At 42.2% G+C, this 21,438-nt stretch overlaps 1 protein-coding gene across 1 annotated transcript; it reads left to right on the forward strand.

The window, feature by feature from the left end:
* Nucleotides 1-4,375: 4,375 nt before the first annotated feature.
* On the forward strand, nt 4,376-21,385 carry mfsd2a (major facilitator superfamily domain containing 2A). Its single transcript, XM_023344790.1, has 14 exons — nt 4,376-4,636; nt 8,238-8,363; nt 8,938-9,062; nt 13,055-13,178; nt 14,765-14,843; nt 14,952-15,094; nt 15,252-15,339; nt 15,664-15,782; nt 16,272-16,355; nt 17,732-17,815; nt 17,916-18,028; nt 18,141-18,284; nt 19,393-19,569; nt 19,906-21,385. Exons 1-14 carry the CDS (start codon nt 4,547-4,549, stop codon nt 19,955-19,957), a joined length of 1,548 nt encoding a protein of 515 aa, XP_023200558.1. The 5' UTR covers nt 4,376-4,546; the 3' UTR covers nt 19,958-21,385.
* The last annotated feature ends 53 nt before the right edge of the window (nt 21,386-21,438 follow it).

A 21,438-nucleotide genomic window follows, 5' to 3' on the forward strand; every position in this document is an offset into this window, starting at 1 on the left:
GCGATTTTCCTCTGGGACTCACTGGCTTAAATATAATGACAGTCTCATGGAACACGTACAGTACAGACCAAAAGTTTACACACACCTTTTAATTCAATGAGTTTCCTTTATTTTCATGACTATTGACATTGTAGATTCACACTGAAGGCATCAAAACTATGAATAACACATGTGGAAATATGCACTAAACAAAAAAGTGTAAAACAACTGAAAATACCCCTTATATTCTAGTTTCTTCAAAGTAGCAACCTTTTGCTGTGATTACTGCTTTGCACACACTCTGCATTTTCTTGATGAGCTCCAAGAGGTCGTCACCTGAAATGGTTTTCACTTCATAGGTGTGCCCTGTCAGGTTAATAAGTGGGATTTCTTGCCTTATAAATAGTCATGAAAATAAAGAAAACCCATTAGAAAGGCGTGTCCAAACTTTTGGTCTGTACTGTATAACTTAACAAAAGGATTTGACCTTTTCCCGTCTTTTGTATTCCCGACCTTTACTTCATGGGAAAATTCGGAGCCCCTCCGCTCCTCTTTCATGGTCCTATGTCTTCTCTATCTGTCCCCCTCCCTTCTAACTTTCCACCCCACCTGCAGCTCTGTGTACCCCGCTGCTGCGCTGACGCACACGGCGTCCAGCCCCCCCACCGCGCCATAACGCACGCTGTGTTTGGCAACAGACAGCTCCCCGGTCACGAGGCCCCGTGCCCCCGCGTGCATTATAAACATATATTCACTCATACGGAGCTGAGATCTAGACAGCTGCCGAACAGGTTTGGTATGGCACAAAGTGTACCCACGTGTTCGTCTTTTATTGTGGCCCCGATTGTCCCCTGAGTAAAACGAGTCTCTCTCTCTCTTTGCACTCGTTGGCCCATCTAGACAAGTAAAATCTGTGCCATCATGTGTTCCAAGTCAGGCTCAGAATCGCAACTGTCCCTTCTGGGATTCACGTCTTTTTGCTCTCTGTGTCCCCCTTTCTTTTTTTTTTTTCCGTCAGCGCAGTTCGAAAAGAACCAGGAGAAGTGTGTAAGGTGATCCATGGGAAAGTACAGTGATGGTTCTGGATTAGATCCCCGAGCACAACCTCTGCGTTGTTGCAATAAAAAGAGAAGGGACGCTGATTTGTGCTTGATGTGGAAGGGGTGTCCTTTTGGGTATTGCAAGAGGACAGGAGTTGAATGTTTGCCCTTTGACTTGGACGCTCGGGGTTACCGATGCTCACATGACTGCGGGCGGCGATACATGCCACGTGACACCGTGTTTTTTATCTGAAATTAGCTAAAAGCAGTTACACTTTTGTTGTTTCTTTTGGTTGCACAGATAATGATGTGAGATTGATTTAAGCAACAAGTCCTCCTGCTTTTAAATCCTCTCTTTCGTCATGGGAGCAGACAACTAGAAGATGTACAGGATTGAAAGTACTGCACTTCCGTTACAAAATGTGCGCAAAACTTTGTCAATGTTTTGCACAAAAACAAACAAACAAACAAACACAAAAACATTTTCGCAATTGCGGCGTTTCCATTAAATAAGAAACGAAATTAAAATCACACGTGAATAAGTTTGTCACGGGATATGTCAATAAAAAAAAAACCCCATGACATTCCAGTTACATCCTGTCGTCTTCTTCTTCGCTGTTTCCCCCAGCGGTAACATCCTGTTGTTGATCATGTGACTCGTGTGAAGCGGGAAAACAAGTGTTTTCCTGACAGTTTTGCCAAATAAACCGAGTTCGAAAAACTTTTTTTCTACTCGAAAGTAGAATTTTTTCAAAACTGCGGTGATTCCATTAAGCAAATTTATTTTTGAAAAGTCAAAATTGCGCAATTACATGTCCGATAGAAGCGCAGGTACAAACACATGACAGCCTTCAGAAGTCATCTAATTTAGCTGCTAAGCATCTCCTCGGGTTGCAATCTCGTTATGAATCCAGTCGTTCGGTTGAAGACTTCAAAACGTTTTGGAAAAAAAAAAAGAGGTGCTGCCAACTCAGTAATTTTAGAACGTTGCCACATCTTGGAGGAAATAATTCACCGAATGGTTCACACCACAGACGTTTCACAACGGGCCGCTTCATGTGCAGAGCTAAATACGGCAAAGAGTCTGTGGCAAGGTTTACAGAGAACTTTTGCAAGAACTAAAAGTCAAAGTTGGACACCTAAATAAAAAAAAGAAAGGTGTTTCTACAAGAAATTACTCAGCGAATATCTACAACTTTTTTTTTTTTTTTTTAGATTTTTATAGGTAAAAAAATATTTTTTTTAAAATACAGGAAACCACATTTCACTTTGCACCACTTCATGTCGATCCGTCACATATTACAGAAATGAAGAGACTTGCGGTAAAGTCCAGTCCCCTCCTGCTGCGCTGGCTGAATTTACCTGCCAAACTTGAATGGCTTTATCTAATCTGCAGGGCGTGTTTACTCACATCGATTTATCTGCCACAGATTCACACTGGCCGGGTGCAAGCGGCCTGAACTTGACTGCACGGTTGGCGAGGTCAGGGTTCAACAGTCGGAGATTGAAGTGACACAGATTGGAAATGCTCTTTAAAGGCCTGCAAGCAAACATAGGAATCGGAGATAAAGCTGCGCCGCTGCATGCGCGGCGTGCGAGGTTTTGTTTGCCCGATGAGCTGCTGTGTTTGTGCAGGTCACCGCAAGCAAACATGCGACTGTCTATATGTTTTCAACCCAGCAACGGTTCGTCCTGCAAACACACACAGACCTGTACAGGCATGACGCTGTAGGTTTTTAGGAATGTGTGCTCAGCTAAACCGAGAGGGCAGAAAATACTTCCCCCCAGTGCAAAACTGTGGCCCCAAAACAAATCGACGGGCAGTTAGAGGATAGTCTCCAGACAGGGGGCCTCCACCACGTTTGATGAATCATGTGGGCGTTTCGGTCGGTCCGCCCGGCTGTCGGTGCAACTTTTGGCTTTACTGATGGTCAGAACAGACGGAGGCGGTCACTTCCAGCGGACCCCTGTGTACTTTTTACGGGTGGCCGTCGAGAAAAGACGCAAACAGGCAGACAGACGCACAGATTTGGTCTAAGCTTGTTTTTAAAAGGACACAACATCACTGGGGTTCCTTGAGAAAATCGTCAAAAGTGGAGGCCCGATGTGGGAGTTAAAAGGTGATGTGCTTTGATGTTGCTGACATCACTCGAGGATGTAAAAGCAAAAAAACCCAAATAAACAAAAGAGGCATCTTAAGGTCAATTTCTACCCACATTTTCAATCCCCATGTTGCAGATTTCTCCCTTTTTGTTTCTGTTATGATTTTGGAACCTCGTGTGAACTGTTCCATTCCCCCCTGCGTACCAACTCTCACATACCGGATGTTTCTGGTGAGTTGTTGAGATAAAAATGTGTGGAAAATGACCCACCCCCCCCCCCCCTCAAAAAAGCCATTTTACAATCACATCAGTGCACTTGTTCTGCGCGAAGAAGGAGCGTGAGCTATAGTCGAAGCACAGTTGAAGAATTTGAACATTTCTCTGGTTTTAAAATGTGAAAAGTTCTGTTTTTATTAGAAATAACAGGCTGCAATATTACAAAATGATATGTATGCCATTTTACGCCTGGAAAAGTCGCGCATAAACCAAAACTGCAAATGTGCAAAACACGAAATTTGTTTCTTGAAGACTGGATTCTTCTATTTTTTTGTTCACGCAATTAAACTATATTTTGTTTTAGTAAAGTGCTCAGTAGAGGATCCTTTAAATTTATAGAGGTGCGTGCTAATTGCGATCTGAACAGTTGTGACTGGCTGATGACATTGTGTATGATATACAGTATATGCAACCAGCAGATTTTTCTTTACTAAACAAAAGCTTATTGTCTTTAGACAAAAATCTGTTTGTTTCTGCGTAGGCTAACATAAACCCAGCGAATTCTTTAGACTTTACATGTCCGAGTAAGGAAAAACAGTGACACACTGTACATCTTTTTTTTTTTTTTTTACCACCACATCAAAAACCAGGGGGGGGAAAAAGACTTCAAGCAAACTGGGACTGATCTCAACATGAAAACTCAATCCAAACCTAAGACTATAGAGAATGTTTTTGCTTTCAATTTCCCATAATTGTGTCAAAGCAGTAGAAATAATAATAATAACAATGTTTTTATTTGATTTAAAAAAAAAAAAATCAAACTGAAAATGACAAACTAGGATAATAGAAGATCATTTTACGCATGCATGGTTTACGCAACATTTTGTTTACACTTCTCGATAGAAGAGTTCCTGGAGAAATGAGTAAGTACTCGCCTTATCACCTTGTTGCAGGAGTCTCCGACTGAGTGGGCGGGGCTAGATGTGGGGTGAATAGCGCGTTTCAAACCCGGGGGGCGGGGAGAGAGAGGGAGCGCTCTAACATTACTACCGTACCTTCACCCTCCTCAGTTTGCAAACATTTTGTCGTAGAGGGAGGATACTACAGGCACGGTGGCTCAGACCTTTTTGATTTTTATTTTGGGCCAAGTTCAACGAAGCTACCTGCTGTTTTCATCTCCCCCCTCCCTTCCCCCGTTTTTGTTTTGCGATGGCCAAAGGAGAAGGAGCTGAACAATACTCCAATGCCAGTTTATTAAACAAGTCGGTCAGCTCGGATTCTATCAAGCTCTCAAGAAAGGTAAGAGGAAAAAAAAAATTACCAATCTTGCTTTATATTATTTATATTATTTCGCATTAAAGCGGAATGAGGCACGTTTTCAGGAGTGAGAGTTGAAAGCCGGATTGAATGGAGCACACACCCGGCAAGCTGACGTTTCAAAGGAGTGAATCACTTACGTTAGCCGAGAAGGGGCGCGCGACGCTCACTTTGATCTCTTTTCTACATTGTTTTAGCGAAATATGGCTCACTATTACCCCAGAACTGCATAAAATGAATGAAATTAAAGATATAAGAGGTGTATGGAAGCAAACCTTATCAATTCAATTTTAAAAAGCCCACGCGTGCCTCCCGCCCTGTCTTCTTTTTCTCTCGTCAGCGTGTCTTAATATTTAAAATATGCTAATCTCGTTTAAAGGAATCACGCGCAAATGAAGCTTTAATTTTTTTTTTTTTTTTACATTTGCACGTTATGTCTTTTTTCCCCCTCTGCTCTCAAATAAGCCGTCAAAACTAAATGTAAACCTCGAAAATGTTCACACATTCCGTGTTATTTCATACATTTCACAGCCATCTTAGCAGTTAATTTGTCACGTGCATCAAAATGTGTCGGTAAGAAAATAACATTTTAATTTCAGTAAAATTACCCAGCTGAAAATATGATAAAAATCGGTCGTCGAGCAACATATATGAAGCACTTTATGTTCAGTTCAGGAATAACGCGACAATAATTTTGAATTACTGTGCGAAAATAGGATGAAACTTTGCCTTAGGCTCCAACTCTACTGCCATAGGGGGATAGAAGGGTGTGACTAAAGTCTGTATGGGCTTGTCTGTCTACTTTGCAACATAACCTCAACAACTAATTGAAATTCCATAGTAACCTTGGGGAAAATATTCATATCTTCCATCGCCCTGAACGCAACAGGAAGCGTCCGTCAAGGTGACGTGTCAGAAACAGCTGAGCCAGTCAAAAGTCCCCGACCTTCTCTATCTGTACTCAAACAAAACCGAGAGGCTGGAAATCACAACTAACCTAATTCATAGCGACTTTGTTTGGAAAGCCCCCCTCCTCTTTTCTCCACGTAATTCCTCTTATCAGAGCACAGTAGTAGCATGTAGCAGCAGCACTGATTTGTGTGCTGTTTACAGCCAGTGAGCTGATATCGAGGCTCTGGAAGTAGTGTTATAAAGCTTCTCGTTGTGTCACCCCTTCATCACATTACTCAGTTGATAACTTGTGTATTTCAGATCAAACTAGAACTTGTGAAACGTCAGCTTGTGTTTTACTGCGTCCCAGGAACATCCCAGAGTGCATAAAGAAGATAATAAAGATGGAGGATATATGTTCTGGTGCTTCCGTGGGGAATAATCTTGTAATTCTTCTTCTGTTCAACTTAAAACTGCGGGTTTATAAGGTGGTCAACAGCTGGTATTTACGTCTGCTGTGTGTTCCATTTGTTAAAAGAAAAATATCAGAACTTGTCAAAATCAGAATTGGCATGTCTAAAAAAAACCCAGATATCGGTATCGGCTAGGAAAAACCTGATTGTTGAATGATTGAATAATGTGATGCATATTCCTTTATGCATTGGCTTAGAATTTATCTAGATATAAAACAATTACATCCCTGTTCAATCACCCTGTATGCATCAAAGCAGCTGACGTTTAATCTGATTTGAATAAAAAAAACAAACTTGTCATCGGAAAAATTGTCAGATGCCGATCTCTGGGTGATCGGTTCATTTTTTTTTGTTTGTTTTTTATTTTCATGTATTTGTTTATTCTCCCTCATTGCAACAATGTTGCCATATTAACTAGTGTGGCAGCAAAGCTAAGCGAGGACACCTGAATGAGCACCAGACGTGACACGTGGAGGAACAGGAAGGTGCACAATTCTTTTGCATTCAGATCAAACAGGGTGTGGCCCAATTGAGCAAGGTGAAGGACAGAAAATCAAGTTTTGCTTCTGCCACGGTGAATAAAATCTCACTTGTTGTCGCAGGGATCGCTTTTGTTGAGAAAGAGGGCATTCGAGGCCTAAACAAAGCGCAGTTGAGTGCATCAACAAGGGAGAAGCCCATTTACTCGCTTCGAGACGCAGCGTTGTCATGCTATGTATTGTTTTTATGCCAAGTATTTCGTCCACACTAGTGACACATGTGGAACAAGGAGTGGTGGAAATATACCTGTGTGGTTTAGGAAACATTTTCATACATAGATGCTATCACGCGGGTTCATTTCGACTGGCCCCAGCGGCGGCTTTGTTGATCCCGGCGCTCCAATTGGTCAGGAATAGGGTGTGCTCTCACCTCGCTTACTGTGGTCAAACTGGCAGCGCTGCCCTTCTCCCCGCTTTGGGCTTTTAAGTCAGTCCAGACTGCTGCCAAGGTCCTGATGCCCTGGCAGCTCCTGACATGACCGACAACAGCGACGTTGTCGTGCCCCGGCCGACAACAGTCGCCTCGGTTTGTGTGCTGTCATGAGACAGAGTGTTTACAATCCTGTCTGTTGAAGTATCAATTACGTCGACGGTGGAGAAAATGAAGAAGAATTGGCGCTTGTTGGGGAATCCAAGCTCGGTTGTTTCCTCGCGGCCGGCTGCTCCGTGCTTACTGTTTGTTCTGGCCAGCGGGAACTCTCTTGTTCTTCTAGGACTCCGCGGTGATTAAAGATTTGGGCCAAATTTCTTATGAGACTCTTGCAAACATGTTTCTCCGTCCCAATTCTGAGCGGTGAGAGAGTGGCGACGCTGACGAGTTAAGGAGTTTAGAAAGAAACGGGGGGGAAGCTCAGAAAATGACTCCAGAGGTTTGGGCGTGCTGAAGCTGGACGTTTAAACGAAACCTGGAAGGTTCCTTGAATGTTCATCTTTCATTGACTTTATAAATGAACCTCCATTGACATCATGATACATTTATTTAAGATGCAGCGGTCGGTTGACGGATCAGAGTAGACCAATTATCAAATTGCAAGGGGTGCACCGATAAATCGTCTGTTCGATAAATCGGCCCAGATTTCCTTAGTTTTGGGAGATCGACAATCAGCCAAAATGTACGAGAGAAAGCGATAAGATTGATTTTTCTCATGAAAAATTGTGATCGGTGCAAATACTGGTCAAACCTGAGTTTCTGACATTTTTGGTCTATAGTTGAATCAACTAGCAGCTTGTCAAGCTTTTGATTTAAAATTTTATCATTTTTGCTTTTTTCGGTAATTTAGTAACTTTTCCATTCACGTGCCATAAAAGGAACAAAAACAAACGCACAACGCCGGAAAAAAAGACAAAACTAGTATAGAAATGGATAAACAATATTTACATTTCTGTTAATGGCAGACCAAAAAATAGTAGAAGTAGAAACACCTTCACATTGTTATGCATAAGGAACCATCGAAATCAAAGCAGCAGAATCGTTCCTGTATATTTTTCACAGCTTTAATTTTCTGCTGGATTCAAAACTACCACCTATAAGTCAAAGAATTACAGAGAAAATACTGGAGCCGCTCTTCCCAACTTGTTGCTGCACACAAAGACTCAAATACTTTTTCACAAAAAGTGTTTACTGGGTTAATCAAGCTTCTCTTTTTTTGTTTGTTTGTTTGTTTGTTTTTCCCTCCCCAGCATGAGCAGAGGACCAGGTTGTCGGTCTGCAACAAGATCTGCTATGCAATCGGCGGCGCGCCCTACCAGATTACAGGATGTGCTCTGGGCTTCTTCCTGCAGCTCTACCTACTCGACGTAGCTCAGGTAAGTGACCTAAAACCTCACAGTTTAAAAAGAAAGTCTGTTCGTAATACGACGGGGATTGTAACTAGACGAAAAAGTTTCTAACCTGCTGACATTATTGGCTTTGTGATTAGGCTCTACTGTATCTGAAAGGATTAATGTGTGGGGTGCTTGTTCTATAAATATTTTGGAGGTGGGGAACAAAGCCAGACCAATGAGGAGGGTCTTAGTTTAATGGGCTCTTTCACTCTTTCACTAATCTGATGGCTCGGGCCACAATAAGCCCCCGTTGAGCCCGAGGCGTTGCTGGGTTTTGTCTTTGTCGGCCGTCCAAGGCGGCTCGTTACGGGGGCCCCTTTGGGTGACACGGCGTGGCGCAGATCGTACAGTCAGGAGTCGAAAGGCCTCCTTCTCCTGCTAACTGTTGCCTTATAAAATTTACAGTTATATATATATATATATTTTTTTTTTTTACTGTTTTACTGCTGCTGTTCAACTTTACAGGAGCAGTTTGAGATGTTTTCATCTGACCTGGAACCTTTACAGTACCTGTAAAACATCTACAGTGAAAGTGCTGACAGTTTCTTCCTTGCAGTTGGATCCCTTCTACGCCTCAATCATCCTGTTCGTCGGCCGAGCGTGGGACGCCGTGACGGACCCCACGGTGGGCTTCCTGGTCTCCCGGAGCCCGTGGACTCGTTTCGGACGGATGATGCCCTGGTACGCCTGTTTTTGTTTTTTATACGACACTATGCTTCTCCTGCTGAGACTTTTCGATAGACCTCTGTGGAAGTTGGGACCCTGCCAAATGCGACCCCCTCCTGATGAGGCCCGGTTACATAACTTCACTTGTTATCACATATTTGGTACTGAAGCAGCTTACTGGAGTGGTGGGGCGGCCCAGTAAGTGAATGGAAGATTTCCAGCCAGACTGGACACGTGTCATTGTTTGGGGGCGGGGCTTGAAGTGCCTGAGTCATCGTTAGGAGAGAGGCTACTATGAGGCATAATCTGCCTCTTCCTCATTGCACTGCTTTGCACATTTGTCTTCTCTTTCCTCCTGCTCTATTTTCTCTTTCAATTTATCCAGTGGAGTGATTAACATTTGACTGGAAGAGTCCAGAATAGATTTCGGGAGGTATGAACAACAAACAAAGCAGTTTGGTGTTGAGCCTAAACAAATCGAGCTTCTGCAGAAGTGTTCTCTCGCACTCTTCCAACTGCAAGATCCTTTGCATGATTCTGCCAAATATAACTCCTATGCAGGAACGTGGATAGATGGACACCAGCTACTTTACCTACCTGTATTCATCTGGACAAAAAAATGTGCCCTTCTGAAATTGTTTTTTTTATATATAGATCATTATTATTATTTGTAGCCCAGGTCATCGTGTCTATATTTAAAAACCTACCTTATTTATTGCCCAGCATTTTTTGTAATTTTTGTATTTCTTACCTACCATTTTTCTTCTAGAAAAAAGTGCCCTTTTGAAATAGTTTTTTTTTTTTTTTAGTATTATTAAAAATGTTTTTGGGTGAACTTTATTAAACATCTGCATCAGACAGAATATTGGTAGAAGTACATGATGTTTAAGCTGTGACTTTATAAATTTCATACCACTAAGACAGTCCTCTTTTGTTTGTTTTTTTTCTCCATATGAGCTCCTGCCACCCTCCCAAAAAATATCTGTGCACGCCCCTGCTCCCACCTGATACAGACCTTGCCCTTCTTTTTCTTTCTCTCCTACAAAGTACACAATGTACTTTTCAGAAAGTATCCCTACTGACACACTCCTACTCTAAAGTGTTATCTGACAACATTAATACGTCATGACACCAGTTGGTACCCTTTGTTTCTCACGTTTTGTCTCGTTACAAACTTTGAAACTTTGTTTTTTTTCTGGTGATAAACTATGAAATGTGTAAATAGTATCACACTGAGTCATACGGCATGAGTCTGTTTCAAATTCGGTTGATTTTTTTTTTGTGTGTGTGTATTATAGAAGTCCAAAAGTGTCTCCTGCAAACGTTGGCCTTCATATCTGGTGGCCATATTTGACACACTGGGGGGAAAGGGGTGCAGGGTGTCAGCGAAGGGTCTGATTATAGAAGAGCTGGTCAGTTCCCTGTCAGCACATGGCAGTGTGATTGTTAGGGGGATGGAAACGAGCCAGCTGAGGAAAAGATTAAAAAAGGAAACGTCTCTGTGGTCCCAACTGAACATCTTCAAACGAGCTCTAAAGGGAGATGCATTATTCTCCCTCAGGTGTTCAATACACAAGAGCGTGTGCTTTCATTCAGTAATGACAAAAAGAGATTAAGTGGAGGTTTCCTGCCTGAGCTACAAGGATCAATTCATTCATAAAACATTTAAATCGCATCTAAACTTCCAGCTGCGCTTCACTTTTTATGGAATAAAACAAACCGTCCTCATGATTAGCTGAACCGTAAAGCACGTTTTAAAACCAGGTCACTCAGGATGCTGACGTGACGAGGCGAGACGCGTTTCCTCCACTTTTTATTTCGTCATTGGGGGGCAAAGAGAAGGAGGAGGAGGTGGGTGGGGAAATGTTCTGTGAGTGGGTGGAGGAGGAATGGTCGGCATGTTGGGTCACATTATCCCCCGGTAGTACAGATGAGCGAAGCACGCGAGACACGGGAGGAAGCGGGCTCCATTGTGAAGGCTGTGAGGGAGGCGGGGGGCGGAATGGAGGCAGCTTCTCATTGGTCTAGCTGAGAACACACCACCTGTCTGGGCCAATCGCGTAGCAGCTCACAGACCTGTGGAATTTTTCTTTTTTCTTTTTTTTTTTAAAGATTGGTTGAGGAATCCAGAAGGTTACTCCAGTTCAGATTTCAGAATGAGGCTCTCTGTTGCAGCAGGGTTACAAGTGAGCAAGTTTTAAAATAAATAAAATGTTGTGGAAGGTCAATAAGTGGCTTTTCTGCCTCACCACTGAGGCATTTATGAGCACTTTTAACATTTCTAAAATGTCTTTAAAGCATTAAGTCAACAAGCCGCCGCTTGAGAACCAGAATGTTTGGCCAATTATTGCTACAGTGACACACCCTAAACCAATAATATGAACCTGAATTAAAACAAGTTCAGGCAGTTCTGTGTGGCCAGGTTCTTTTTTTTAGAAAGCTGTCACTTGTTGAGTGGTCTGTCAGTTAAAGTGGCGTTTCCCCCCAATCAGCAAAGCTAATAATATGCTTCCAGCCGCGGCATCAGGTTAGCGCTAATATAGGCTAAGCTGTCGGCTCCGTTCTGCAGGGTCACTGGGTGTGCAAGTGTTGAAAAGTCTGGTATCTGTTGGTAAGATACAAGACAATGTCATTAATACAGTAGTGTTTTCTGCTGAGGACAAAAAAACAAAACTAGACATCAAGCTTGATCCTGTGTGAGATGCATTTATCTTTGATGCCGCAGTGACTTGCCTGTCTCTTCTCACTAGGTTCCAGTTAATGACATCACACAATAAGTAGAGCATAATAAACAAACCCCACCTCTCCCCCCCACTGTGCCTCAGAGCTACATTAGATATAATGAGAGGCAGGATTTGTTTGGATCCTCGCCAGCGACTCCGTGGAAGGAATCGGGGCGTGTCGCTTTGTTTATATACATTAATGACTGATCGTCTTGATATGCACATGACTTCACATCTTGCTTTGGTATTCCCGTCGATATTTTAGACAATCGGAACGACGAGTTCATTTCCTTCTCTGTTACATTCCAGAGAGTGCAAGTGTCGAGAGTGCTGGTTGGCCCACTTTTTTTTCTTTAAACGAGATTTCCTGGATCTTTTTTTTTTCCTGGAAAGAAAGATCCAGGAAATCTTCCGTACAACATGTTGTGTAGCCGCATTCTTCTTTTTTTAACCAAATGTAACCCTGAGATCAGGCCATACCCGAAGGTCACACCACCAGAGACGGACCAGTCGGAGCTTACCAGCTGATGTCCAATCTCTGGTGGTTCTTCCAGTTCAGATTTTACATGAACCTTCTGTAATAGCAGATTTTTTTTCGGGCTTTTTTCCCCCTGCTTGTTTGTTGATGTTTACATAAGTAGCAGAGGTGACGTCACACTGTGTGAGAGAGCACATATCGCAAAACAATATTTTAAATAATAATAAAAGGGTCTGTATCGTCTTTTTCAATGATTGGCCTTGATTAGGGCCTCTAACATCACCATGCATAACTATCGGCGCTGTTGGCACAAATCCATTTTTATTTATTTTTTTAAATCAGATATACTGAAATTCAGCGACGTGTAAAACTCAAAACGCTACCATTTATGTTCACAGTAAGACACTGTCAACTCCCACACAATATTCAAAAAATGTTTAGTGACAGAGAGTGGAGTTATAATTTAAGAGAAGGAAATAAAAAATAAAAAAAAGAGATGTATCAGAACAACCAACAAGAGTGTCTGTATATCAGTGTGTGCGGTAGATCTATGGAAGTGATTAAACTATGAGCTCAAACAAAGTACGAATAGAAGCCAGCTTAAAAAAAAGCTGCACAAAAAGGAAATCACAAGATCTTTGCTTTTCTGCCTGCTCCTTTTCAATTAAAGTGTGTAAAATTCAAGACTATTTAACTTAGTTTTCTGTTCTTACTTTTTATCATCTGTTCGAAATGAATAAATGTGTTTTTCTGCTTCGTCTCATCTTCAGTCTCTGATGTTGTTCTCTCTTTTCGTCCATCTGCAGGATCTTACTGTCCACGCCTTTTGCCGTAATGTCTTATTTCCTCATATGGTACGTCCCCCCCTTTGAACACGGCAAAGTCATCTGGTACATTTTCTTCTACTGCATCTTCCAGACCCTGCAGACAGTAAGTATCAAACCCAGATCAGAGTCCTAAACTTTGTGTGTTTTGAATGTCTTTGTTTATTCTTTTTCTACACTACTTACATGGTCAGAATTACAGACCCTGACCCCAAATATATATGCACACAAACCCCCACTAAAGTATCTGTCAATCTGTCATCACCCCATTGTATTAGGAGGGCATGTTGTTATTTCAGTACAATGACTTTGGAACATATTATGCTTGTGTGTGCGTTTGACTTCATGTCAAAGCTTGGTAAGGCCTCAGGCATTTCTAAGCGAGCAGGATGAGCAGCCCGCTTCCTGTTCCGTAAAGCAGACGTAGAAGACAGGTGTGGCTCAACACGGAGAGGGGCGGGGCTGCAGATTTAGAAGGAAGGAGGAAGGAATTGAGCAATCTACACTCACCTTTTTCTCTCTCCAAATGGAGCAGGAAATGTTCCGTCAATGACCTCGACATTCCAGACGTTTCGTGTCTGGAACGTTTTCCAAGTTTCAACCCTCGTCATTTGAGGGATAGTGTGTCGGCGCATCCTTAAAAAGTCAGTAGTGTATCTAAGGGTAAAGCCTTAAAATGTCTTAAATTCAGTTTTAAAAAGTAAGTTGGCCTTAAATGTATTAATCACGGGTCTTAATATTTGTCATTCTTGTATATTACATGAAGCAGGTTTTTTTGTTGTTGTTGTTTCTTCTGTCAGGCAAAAGTTTGAGTCGTGACCAAACAGCTCGAGGTGGTTGAGGCTAACGCTAACCAGCTGCTAAAAACTTTGCTAACTAAGTCTTTTTGTATGTCTCTCATGGTTAAGTGAAAAAAGGCTTGTCACTAATGGGGTTAGAGAACATTGCAAAATATGCAATTTCTTCTGCAAATTTCTGTCATAATATAGGTCTTAAATTTCACTAGCTGCATTTCCAATGACCATATTACTGCGCAAATTGGAAGTACGAAAATAAATTTCCTTATGGAAACACAGCAGTTTTGGGAAAACAACAACAACAACAAAAAAACTAGCTTTTTTTGATTAAAAACATTTTGCGCTAAGATGAGGTAGTTTTTCGGTTGTATCAAAAAAGTTGAATCACTTTTTTCGCACCTTTGATCAACAGCCAGATGTTACTACTGGTGGAAAATGCAAAGAAGACAGCAGGAAGTGGTAGGAGGAAGATGCCGAGGCGTATTTTTATTTTGACGACTTAACACATCAACAGACTTTTTCACGTATGAGTCTAATTGCTCTTCTTATGTGATTGGAAACGCCGCAATTGCGACATTGTGCGTTTTCGACGTTGGCGTAACATCGACGAAGACTTGTGCACATTTGTAACGGAAACGCAGCTACTCTTAATGGTATAAAAAAAGTCTAATATTTGAATTGATGAAACCTGCAGAAACCCTGAAGGGTTCTAATAACACCTGATTAGTGTTGTTAGAAGGCAACACTAAAGAAGCTGGTAAATAATTTGCTCAGCTCATATTGTAGCCCCCTCCTCAAATTTTGTCCAAAATTTTGTTTCAAAGAAAGTTGAAGTATACTTCTTCTTTTTTTTGAGTCATAAACATTTAATTGATCTTTTTTTTTCTCCCCCCAGTGCTTCCATGTGCCATACTCTGCCCTCACCATGTTCATCACCTCCGAGCAGAAGGAGAGGGACTCCGCTACGGCGTACAGTAAGTCCGACCTCATCACGCGGGAAACGTTTTATTCAACTCTTAAAAAAAACAAAGCAGATTTTCCGTCTGGTGGTCTGACTTGATGCGTTCTGCTGGTCCCATCAGGGATGACGGTGGAGGTTCTGGGCACCGTCCTCGGCACGGCCATCCAGGGTCAGATCGTGGGCAATGCTCACGCCCCCTGCCTGTCCTCCAACTCCTCCATTCCCCCGAGCCACAACATCTCCGACCATTCCCTGCAGCACACGGTAAACAAATACTCTTTACACTTTTTTTTTTTTTTTCTTACGTTTTTTTTTTTAATTTTTTTAATCTTTAACAGAAGGCAAAGTGAAATTTGGGTTGGAAATGACGAATATCCGCAAACATTTTTCTTTATTTCCTCTTCTTCTCTTGCTGGTGCAGAGGAACGCGTACATGATCGCGTCCGCCGTCATCTGCTCCATGTACATCCTGTGCGCCGTCGTCCTGTTCTGCGGCGTGAGGGAACACGGTGAGCGCCGACTCCGTTCACATCAGCTCTCGCTCGGTCACATCAGCTGATTGGCCAATAGGAAGCCTCGAATGTGGCCTGACTCTGTGGGCTGACTCGCACGTGAGAACAAGGGCTCAGCCAGCTGTGGTTTTAAACTGAAAGCCTTGTGAGGCGTAAAGAGCCTCACAAAGCGGGTTTGTCCAGTAAGTGATGAGCTTTGAAGACGGCTTGATGTGGGGGAAAAATGCGTGAAGAATCAGAGAGAGGGTGATTTCTGACGTAGGCATCAGATTTAATTAGTAATGTTTTACTGAATGCTGTTTTACTTTGTGTGTTTTTCAGAGGCTGTGGGGATCAAATCGAAGCCGATGCCCTTTCTACAGGGCATCAAGATGGTGATGGGGTACGGGCCGTACGCCAAGCTGGTCATGGGCTTCCTCTTCACCTCTCTGGCTTTCATGGTGCGTACCGACCCACGTGAAAAACCCAGGGGGTGTAACAAATCATTTCAGAACCTTTTCCACCTCGTCACGTCGCACACAAAAGTAAAAGTCTCCACGCCCGAATGTGGGAATCGATTTGGATCAGGTTGCTGTCACGCTGCAACTTGATTCCTCTTGGTGTAAGAGAAATGTTAGAAATGTTCTCAAGTTTACTACAGCCAGCTGTACATCGCAATTGCCCAAAGTATAATGCTGCCAACACCATGCTTCATGATGTGAGGTTATAGTTGTACTTTTTGGAGTTATAAAACGGTAAATATGGCTCTGAGGAAAAAAGTTCTCGAATGAGTCGACTTGTTGGCATTTTAATACAAGGGGTTTAAACTTTTCATATTATTCTATTACAAACATATTTGGATTTATTCATCATGCTACACGCTATCACAGACACAAGTGTGTTTTTTATAAAAACATGACTTAGCGAGCATTGTTTCTTTTTTTTTTCAGCTCCTGGAGGGAAACTTCGCTCTCTTCTGCAGCGCCACGTTGGGATTCAGGAAGGACTTCCACAACATCCTGCTGGTCATCATGGTGAGCGCTCGCACGCCTTCACACGGACAGGTGGCGTTTTCAGTCGGGACGGACCCCGCGACGGGTCCGTTTCTCGCGGAACAAAAAGCTCTCCCTGCCCGAGGCGAGGACATAAATCGTGTCCGGTACAAGGCCGGCTCTGTGGTCGGACATAAAACAGTTTCTCCTGGCGGGACCTTTCTGTAACTCAAGGCGCCTTTGCCTCTGAATGCCGCGCCGTTCCCACAGACGGTCAGGGAGCCACATTCTTCTCTCGCCTTTGTTCCCCCAGTTTGATATAAACCTGAGAATCGAGTCGGCGGATCCCGACCTTTTAATTTGACATCACAAGCGGCGGGGCCAAACGAGTCCAGGTCAGCGAGGGCGAAAAGATTACTTTAAGCTTTTACTTTATGGAAAGGATTACAAAGCCACTTTAATGTAAGTACATTACATTTAGTGAAGCGATATAAAAAAAACAAAAAAAGAAACTAACCCCACATGAAATTTTCTATAATCAGCACTAAGACGTCCTAATCCCTACCTTCTGTCATTTTAGTGAAAATGTCTGACTAATCCGACGGGATTACAGAGTCGGGATGTTCATGTCTTGGAAAAAATATTCACATCATTCTGGTTGTGATATGACCAGACATTTAAAAAAAAACAAAAAAACAACTCATACTTATTGCCAATTCTTCACTGCAACATTCAGAGTTACTCAAATTGGACGTAGATCTTCTATTCAAAGTTTCACAATGGATTTTCTATAGCACTGGTGTCCAAACTGAGGGCCGAGGGCCGTTTGTGGCCCTTGGAGTCGGTTTATTTGTCTGCAAATTTGACCCACCAGCAAATGGAGTCGATGCCGATAAACACTTCCGTTGATAATTTTTTATATGCATTTTTTTGAGATGAGCTATTCTTGAATGAGTTTCATGACGATAGACTTGTTTAAAATACCAAAAAAATGAAGGCTTTACTATCAAATTATTTAGCATTTTTAATTGGGGGCTTTTTGGATTCCTCTCCAGGAGATTCCACTGTGATTTTCAGCATTTAAAAAAAAAAAAAAGTTTTAATTTAGCTTGAATTGACTTGGGTCGGCTAAGTGTTTTTGATTCCTCTGGAAGAAGCAGATAAAACCCCCAAAAACATGGTGGAAAACTACTCCTGCACAATGACCTATTTTTTTTTTCCTGCTCACTCATGAAGATGTCCAGCTGGGTCAGGAAGCGGCTCATATTTGCTTTCGTTGGAGCCTTATTATATTGGGCGTTTCTGGTAAAATAGCTGCAGGGACACAACTGAAGGCCATCAGTTGGAATGTTGAGCTCTTATTTGCAAATATATTGATGTTTTTCTTTCTTTCATTCTTTCTTTTCCTCCCTGTGCAGGTCTCCGCTACGCTGGCCATCCCGTTCTGGCAGTGGTTCCTGACTCGCTTCGGGAAGAAAACGGCAGCTTACGTCGGATCCTTGGTAAAGCTGCGCTTCCTCTCCAGATCTGGTGTTGCTAGTAAAATTTTGGAATTCTGATTAACCCTGTGATTATTTATTTTTTTCCCCTTCTTCCTCACAGTCTGCCGTTCCCTTCATGATCATGGTGGTGTGCGTACCGAGAAACCTCATCATCACCTACTTCGTGTCTTTTGCCTCCGGCGTGGCGGTGGCTGCAGCCTTCCTGCTGCCCTGGTAAAACCTCCCAACGCTAACCCCTGATCTGGATTTTATTTATTTATTTTTTTTATTCTGGCACTTTGCGGGCAGCTTTTACAAACCGAGTTTTTGTTCTCCTCCTCCTCAGGTCCATGCTGCCCGACGTCGTCGACGATTTCCAGGTCCAGAACCCGGACTCCACGGGACACGAAGCCATCTTTTATTCCTTCTACGTTTTCTTCACTAAGTTCGCCTCTGGCATCTCGCTAGGCGTTTCCACGCTGAGTTTAGAGTAAGAGCTCACACTCAAAAAAATTTAATAACAACTGCACATTCTAAACTATTCTGGACCAGGCACAGGCTTGGATTTACAAAATGCAAACTAAAATATACGGAGTCACTTTTGGGACATTTTTTTCCCCCCCATGTTTTCTTTTTTTTTTTTCCCAACTTGAACCAAACAGTCTAACTCGAAACAGCATGACATAAATGCTTTTAAAACGTCACGGTTCTCCTGCAGTCCTAAAAATAATGGAATATGATTAGATTATTTCTTAATGTGGAAAATTGGAAACTGGAGAACTTCTTTTCGAATGTCTAAAAATGAAACTTAGTCTGACTTGCTTAAGGATATATAGGTTTTTAAGTTGATTTTTACAGTTTGCTGCGTTGAAAAATATGTTTTCTGTGTGTGAAGTGAAGGTGTGATTTAAAGGATTTGGATTAAAGTCCATCCAGATTTTATAAATATTATTACAGAGTACAAGTAGTGGTGCACCGATTGGAGTTTTCTGGCCGATCACCCAACACAGATATTCTTTTTTTTTTTTTTTTCTGGTCTAAAAAGTTGGCAAAAGTGAAGGTGATGATTGTTAACCAGACATGGTTTATGTTCAGACTTTGGAGGTGGATAAGATCAGTTTTTATTTTTATTTTTTTTTTAGTATCCCAAGATGAAGGAAATCTGGGCCGATTCGTCTGTGCACCTCTAATTTTGACGCATCTAAATTTGTCCAGATGCCAAAAAGAGCGAAATATGCCTTTGCGTCCCTGACGATTAAAAAGCACCTCAGTCATTGTCGTTTCTTGATTTGTGGCAATAAAAATAGAGTGAAATCAGGTAATTTTTCAGAAAATGTACAGAAAACACACAGAGTTTTAAAAAAATCCAGAAAATTGAATGTGGGAAAACGATGGCATGGTGAAAGCATAGCGACTCTGCCAGGCCTTCAAGGGAGATGCATCGGTTTCTAATCAAAAGTCTAAATCCAGTCAGATCAGCCAAATCCCAAAGAGCAGCTAACTTTCTGCTCTTCACTTCTCTGATTCAGTTGATTCGCTGCGAAGGTTTGTTTCCGATGCATAACTGTTTTTTTTTTTTTCTTTTTATCTGTTTTTAGCTTTGCTGGATACATCACCAGAGGTTGCTCCCAGCCTAAGGAAGTGGACCTGACCTTGAAGCTGTTGGTTTCGGCCGCCCCCGTCGTCCTCATCTTCATCGGCCTGGGAATCCTGTACACGTACCCCATCACCGAGGAGAGGAGGCAGGGCAACCGCAAGATCCTACAAGAGCTGAGGTAAGATGTCTTGGACAGTTGCCATGGAAACTGTTCTCTTTTTTTTTATCTAAAGATACTAAATAATTTTCCAAGGATGAACAATACGACGACTCTAACACCGTTGTCTGCTGATATTAGTTTTTTTATTATTAACATATCGATATTGGTCTGGTAAATTTTTTTTTATCATGTTGTCGTCTGTTTTTTTGGGGTTTTTTTCCCCTAAAAAGTGTCGAAACTGTATTAAAATATTGGTAGATATCGACGTCAGCCCAAATGTTCACATCAGTGCGTCCCTAAAACGTGTCATCATTTCAACACGTTTGAACGACAACAATTCTCCTCCCGCTGCAGGGACGAGGCGGACTCGGAGTCGGACTCCACGGAGGTGACGGAAATGATCTAACGCGTCTTCTGGAAGCAACGTCCGGACCAATCTGTTGGCCGGCTGACATTTTGCACTGGGCGGGACCAACGGACCAGGACCCGGACCTGTCTGTGCCCGTAGGATCGCACAGAAACCGCATCGTCCGACCAACGCTGCTGCTGCTGCTGCTGCTGCTGCTGCTGCGGATCCAAGTACAAACCGTATGAGCCGCGCTGGCCTTTCCCAAAACATCCCGCTCCTCCATTTTAATTATTTTTTTTTATATCCGCGATGTTTTCCTGGTGTGACTTTCGACGCCTCGCCAAAAGCCTTACCTTTTTGTACGACATGCTACTATCGAGTACAAAGTGTGAAACTTTTTTTTCCTTTTAAAGGTCGGTCTCTAAATGAAATTGCACAAAAAAAAAGTAAAAAAAGGAGGGCGGGAGGGGCGAACTTTGCATTAATGGTGCTTTTGTACGTGCGACACTGAACAGTAACGACCTTTAGCACTGCGCTGGAAATAACGTCACAGTGGACTTTCAAACATCGGAAGAAGCTGCCATTTTGTCATTTTGTGGGGTTTTTTTGCCTGAATTTCACTCATATTGCAGATGCAAAATTTGAAAAAAACAAAAAAAACAAACACAAACCGACGACGAGTGCCAATCGCTCACTGAATATCTCATCGTAGTTTACAAAAACGGATCAAACGTTCGCGTCGCGTGAGCGCAGCGAGTGTGCGCACAAAGAAAAACTGCACAGTTTCTCCGGTCAACAGTTTGTTTTGTTTTTTAATTTATAACAGCTGCTGATGACCGCGCCATTTCTTAACGCTTTAATTCCTGGAAGCCTGGAGCGAAACCTCGACGACAGCTAGCACATATGTTTAAATATTAATTTAAATATTTATTAATGTGATTTTCACAGTCCTCCTCCTCGCAGCATTTAAAACCTATTTAAGGTTCTGTACAGTCGTGCTAACCGAAGCTGCAGAGGTTTTTGTTCAGTTTTTTTATTTTTTTATGTGACCCGTGCATCTTTCAGTGGATGCTGCCATTACTACAATCTTGCAGTAAATACAAAGTTTGTACGCTCCTGTTAAAAGAGCTGTAAAGGAAAAAAGAAAGACAGAAAATATGCCGGAAAAGATTATGAAACGATTCACCTTTACATCGTAAATTCCTGCCGTTACAACAGGAGTGTGTGGACTTTTTTTTTTCTATTACTACTCTTACCTCTTCTACAACACTGTATGTATTAAAAAAAAAGGGAACACACACAGTTTTGATTGGAAAAATGAGTGTAAAGACAGAGCAGTGAGTGTTTCTTTTTTTCCTTGAATCCTTAAATATTGTTTATTGAAACAACCAGGACACTTTGTGATCACCTCAGTTCTCCAAAAGTGGAAGAAAAAAAAAAAACTCGAGGACTGTCATGTTTCATATCTACCGATATGGAAATGTGTATATGTCGTGTCATATGTTATACATACTGTTACATCTTGAACGTGACAACCA

This window comes from Xiphophorus maculatus, chromosome 13, assembly GCF_002775205.1.
Source record: "Xiphophorus maculatus strain JP 163 A chromosome 13, X_maculatus-5.0-male, whole genome shotgun sequence".
Lineage (NCBI taxonomy): Eukaryota > Metazoa > Chordata > Actinopteri > Cyprinodontiformes > Poeciliidae > Xiphophorus > Xiphophorus maculatus.

Bases quoted from the DNA above. Each gene is read 5' to 3' on its own strand.
- mfsd2a (XM_023344790.1), top strand. From the start codon at position 4,547: ATGGCCAAAGGAGAAGGAGCTGAACAATACTCCAATGCCAGTTTATTA. The intron at 8,364-8,937 runs GTAAGTGACCTA...TCTTCCTTGCAG, and splicing joins ACCTACTCGACGTAGCTCAG to TTGGATCCCTTCTACGCCTC. The intron at 15,340-15,663 runs GTGAGCGCCGAC...TGTGTTTTTCAG, and splicing joins CTGCGGCGTGAGGGAACACG to AGGCTGTGGGGATCAAATCG.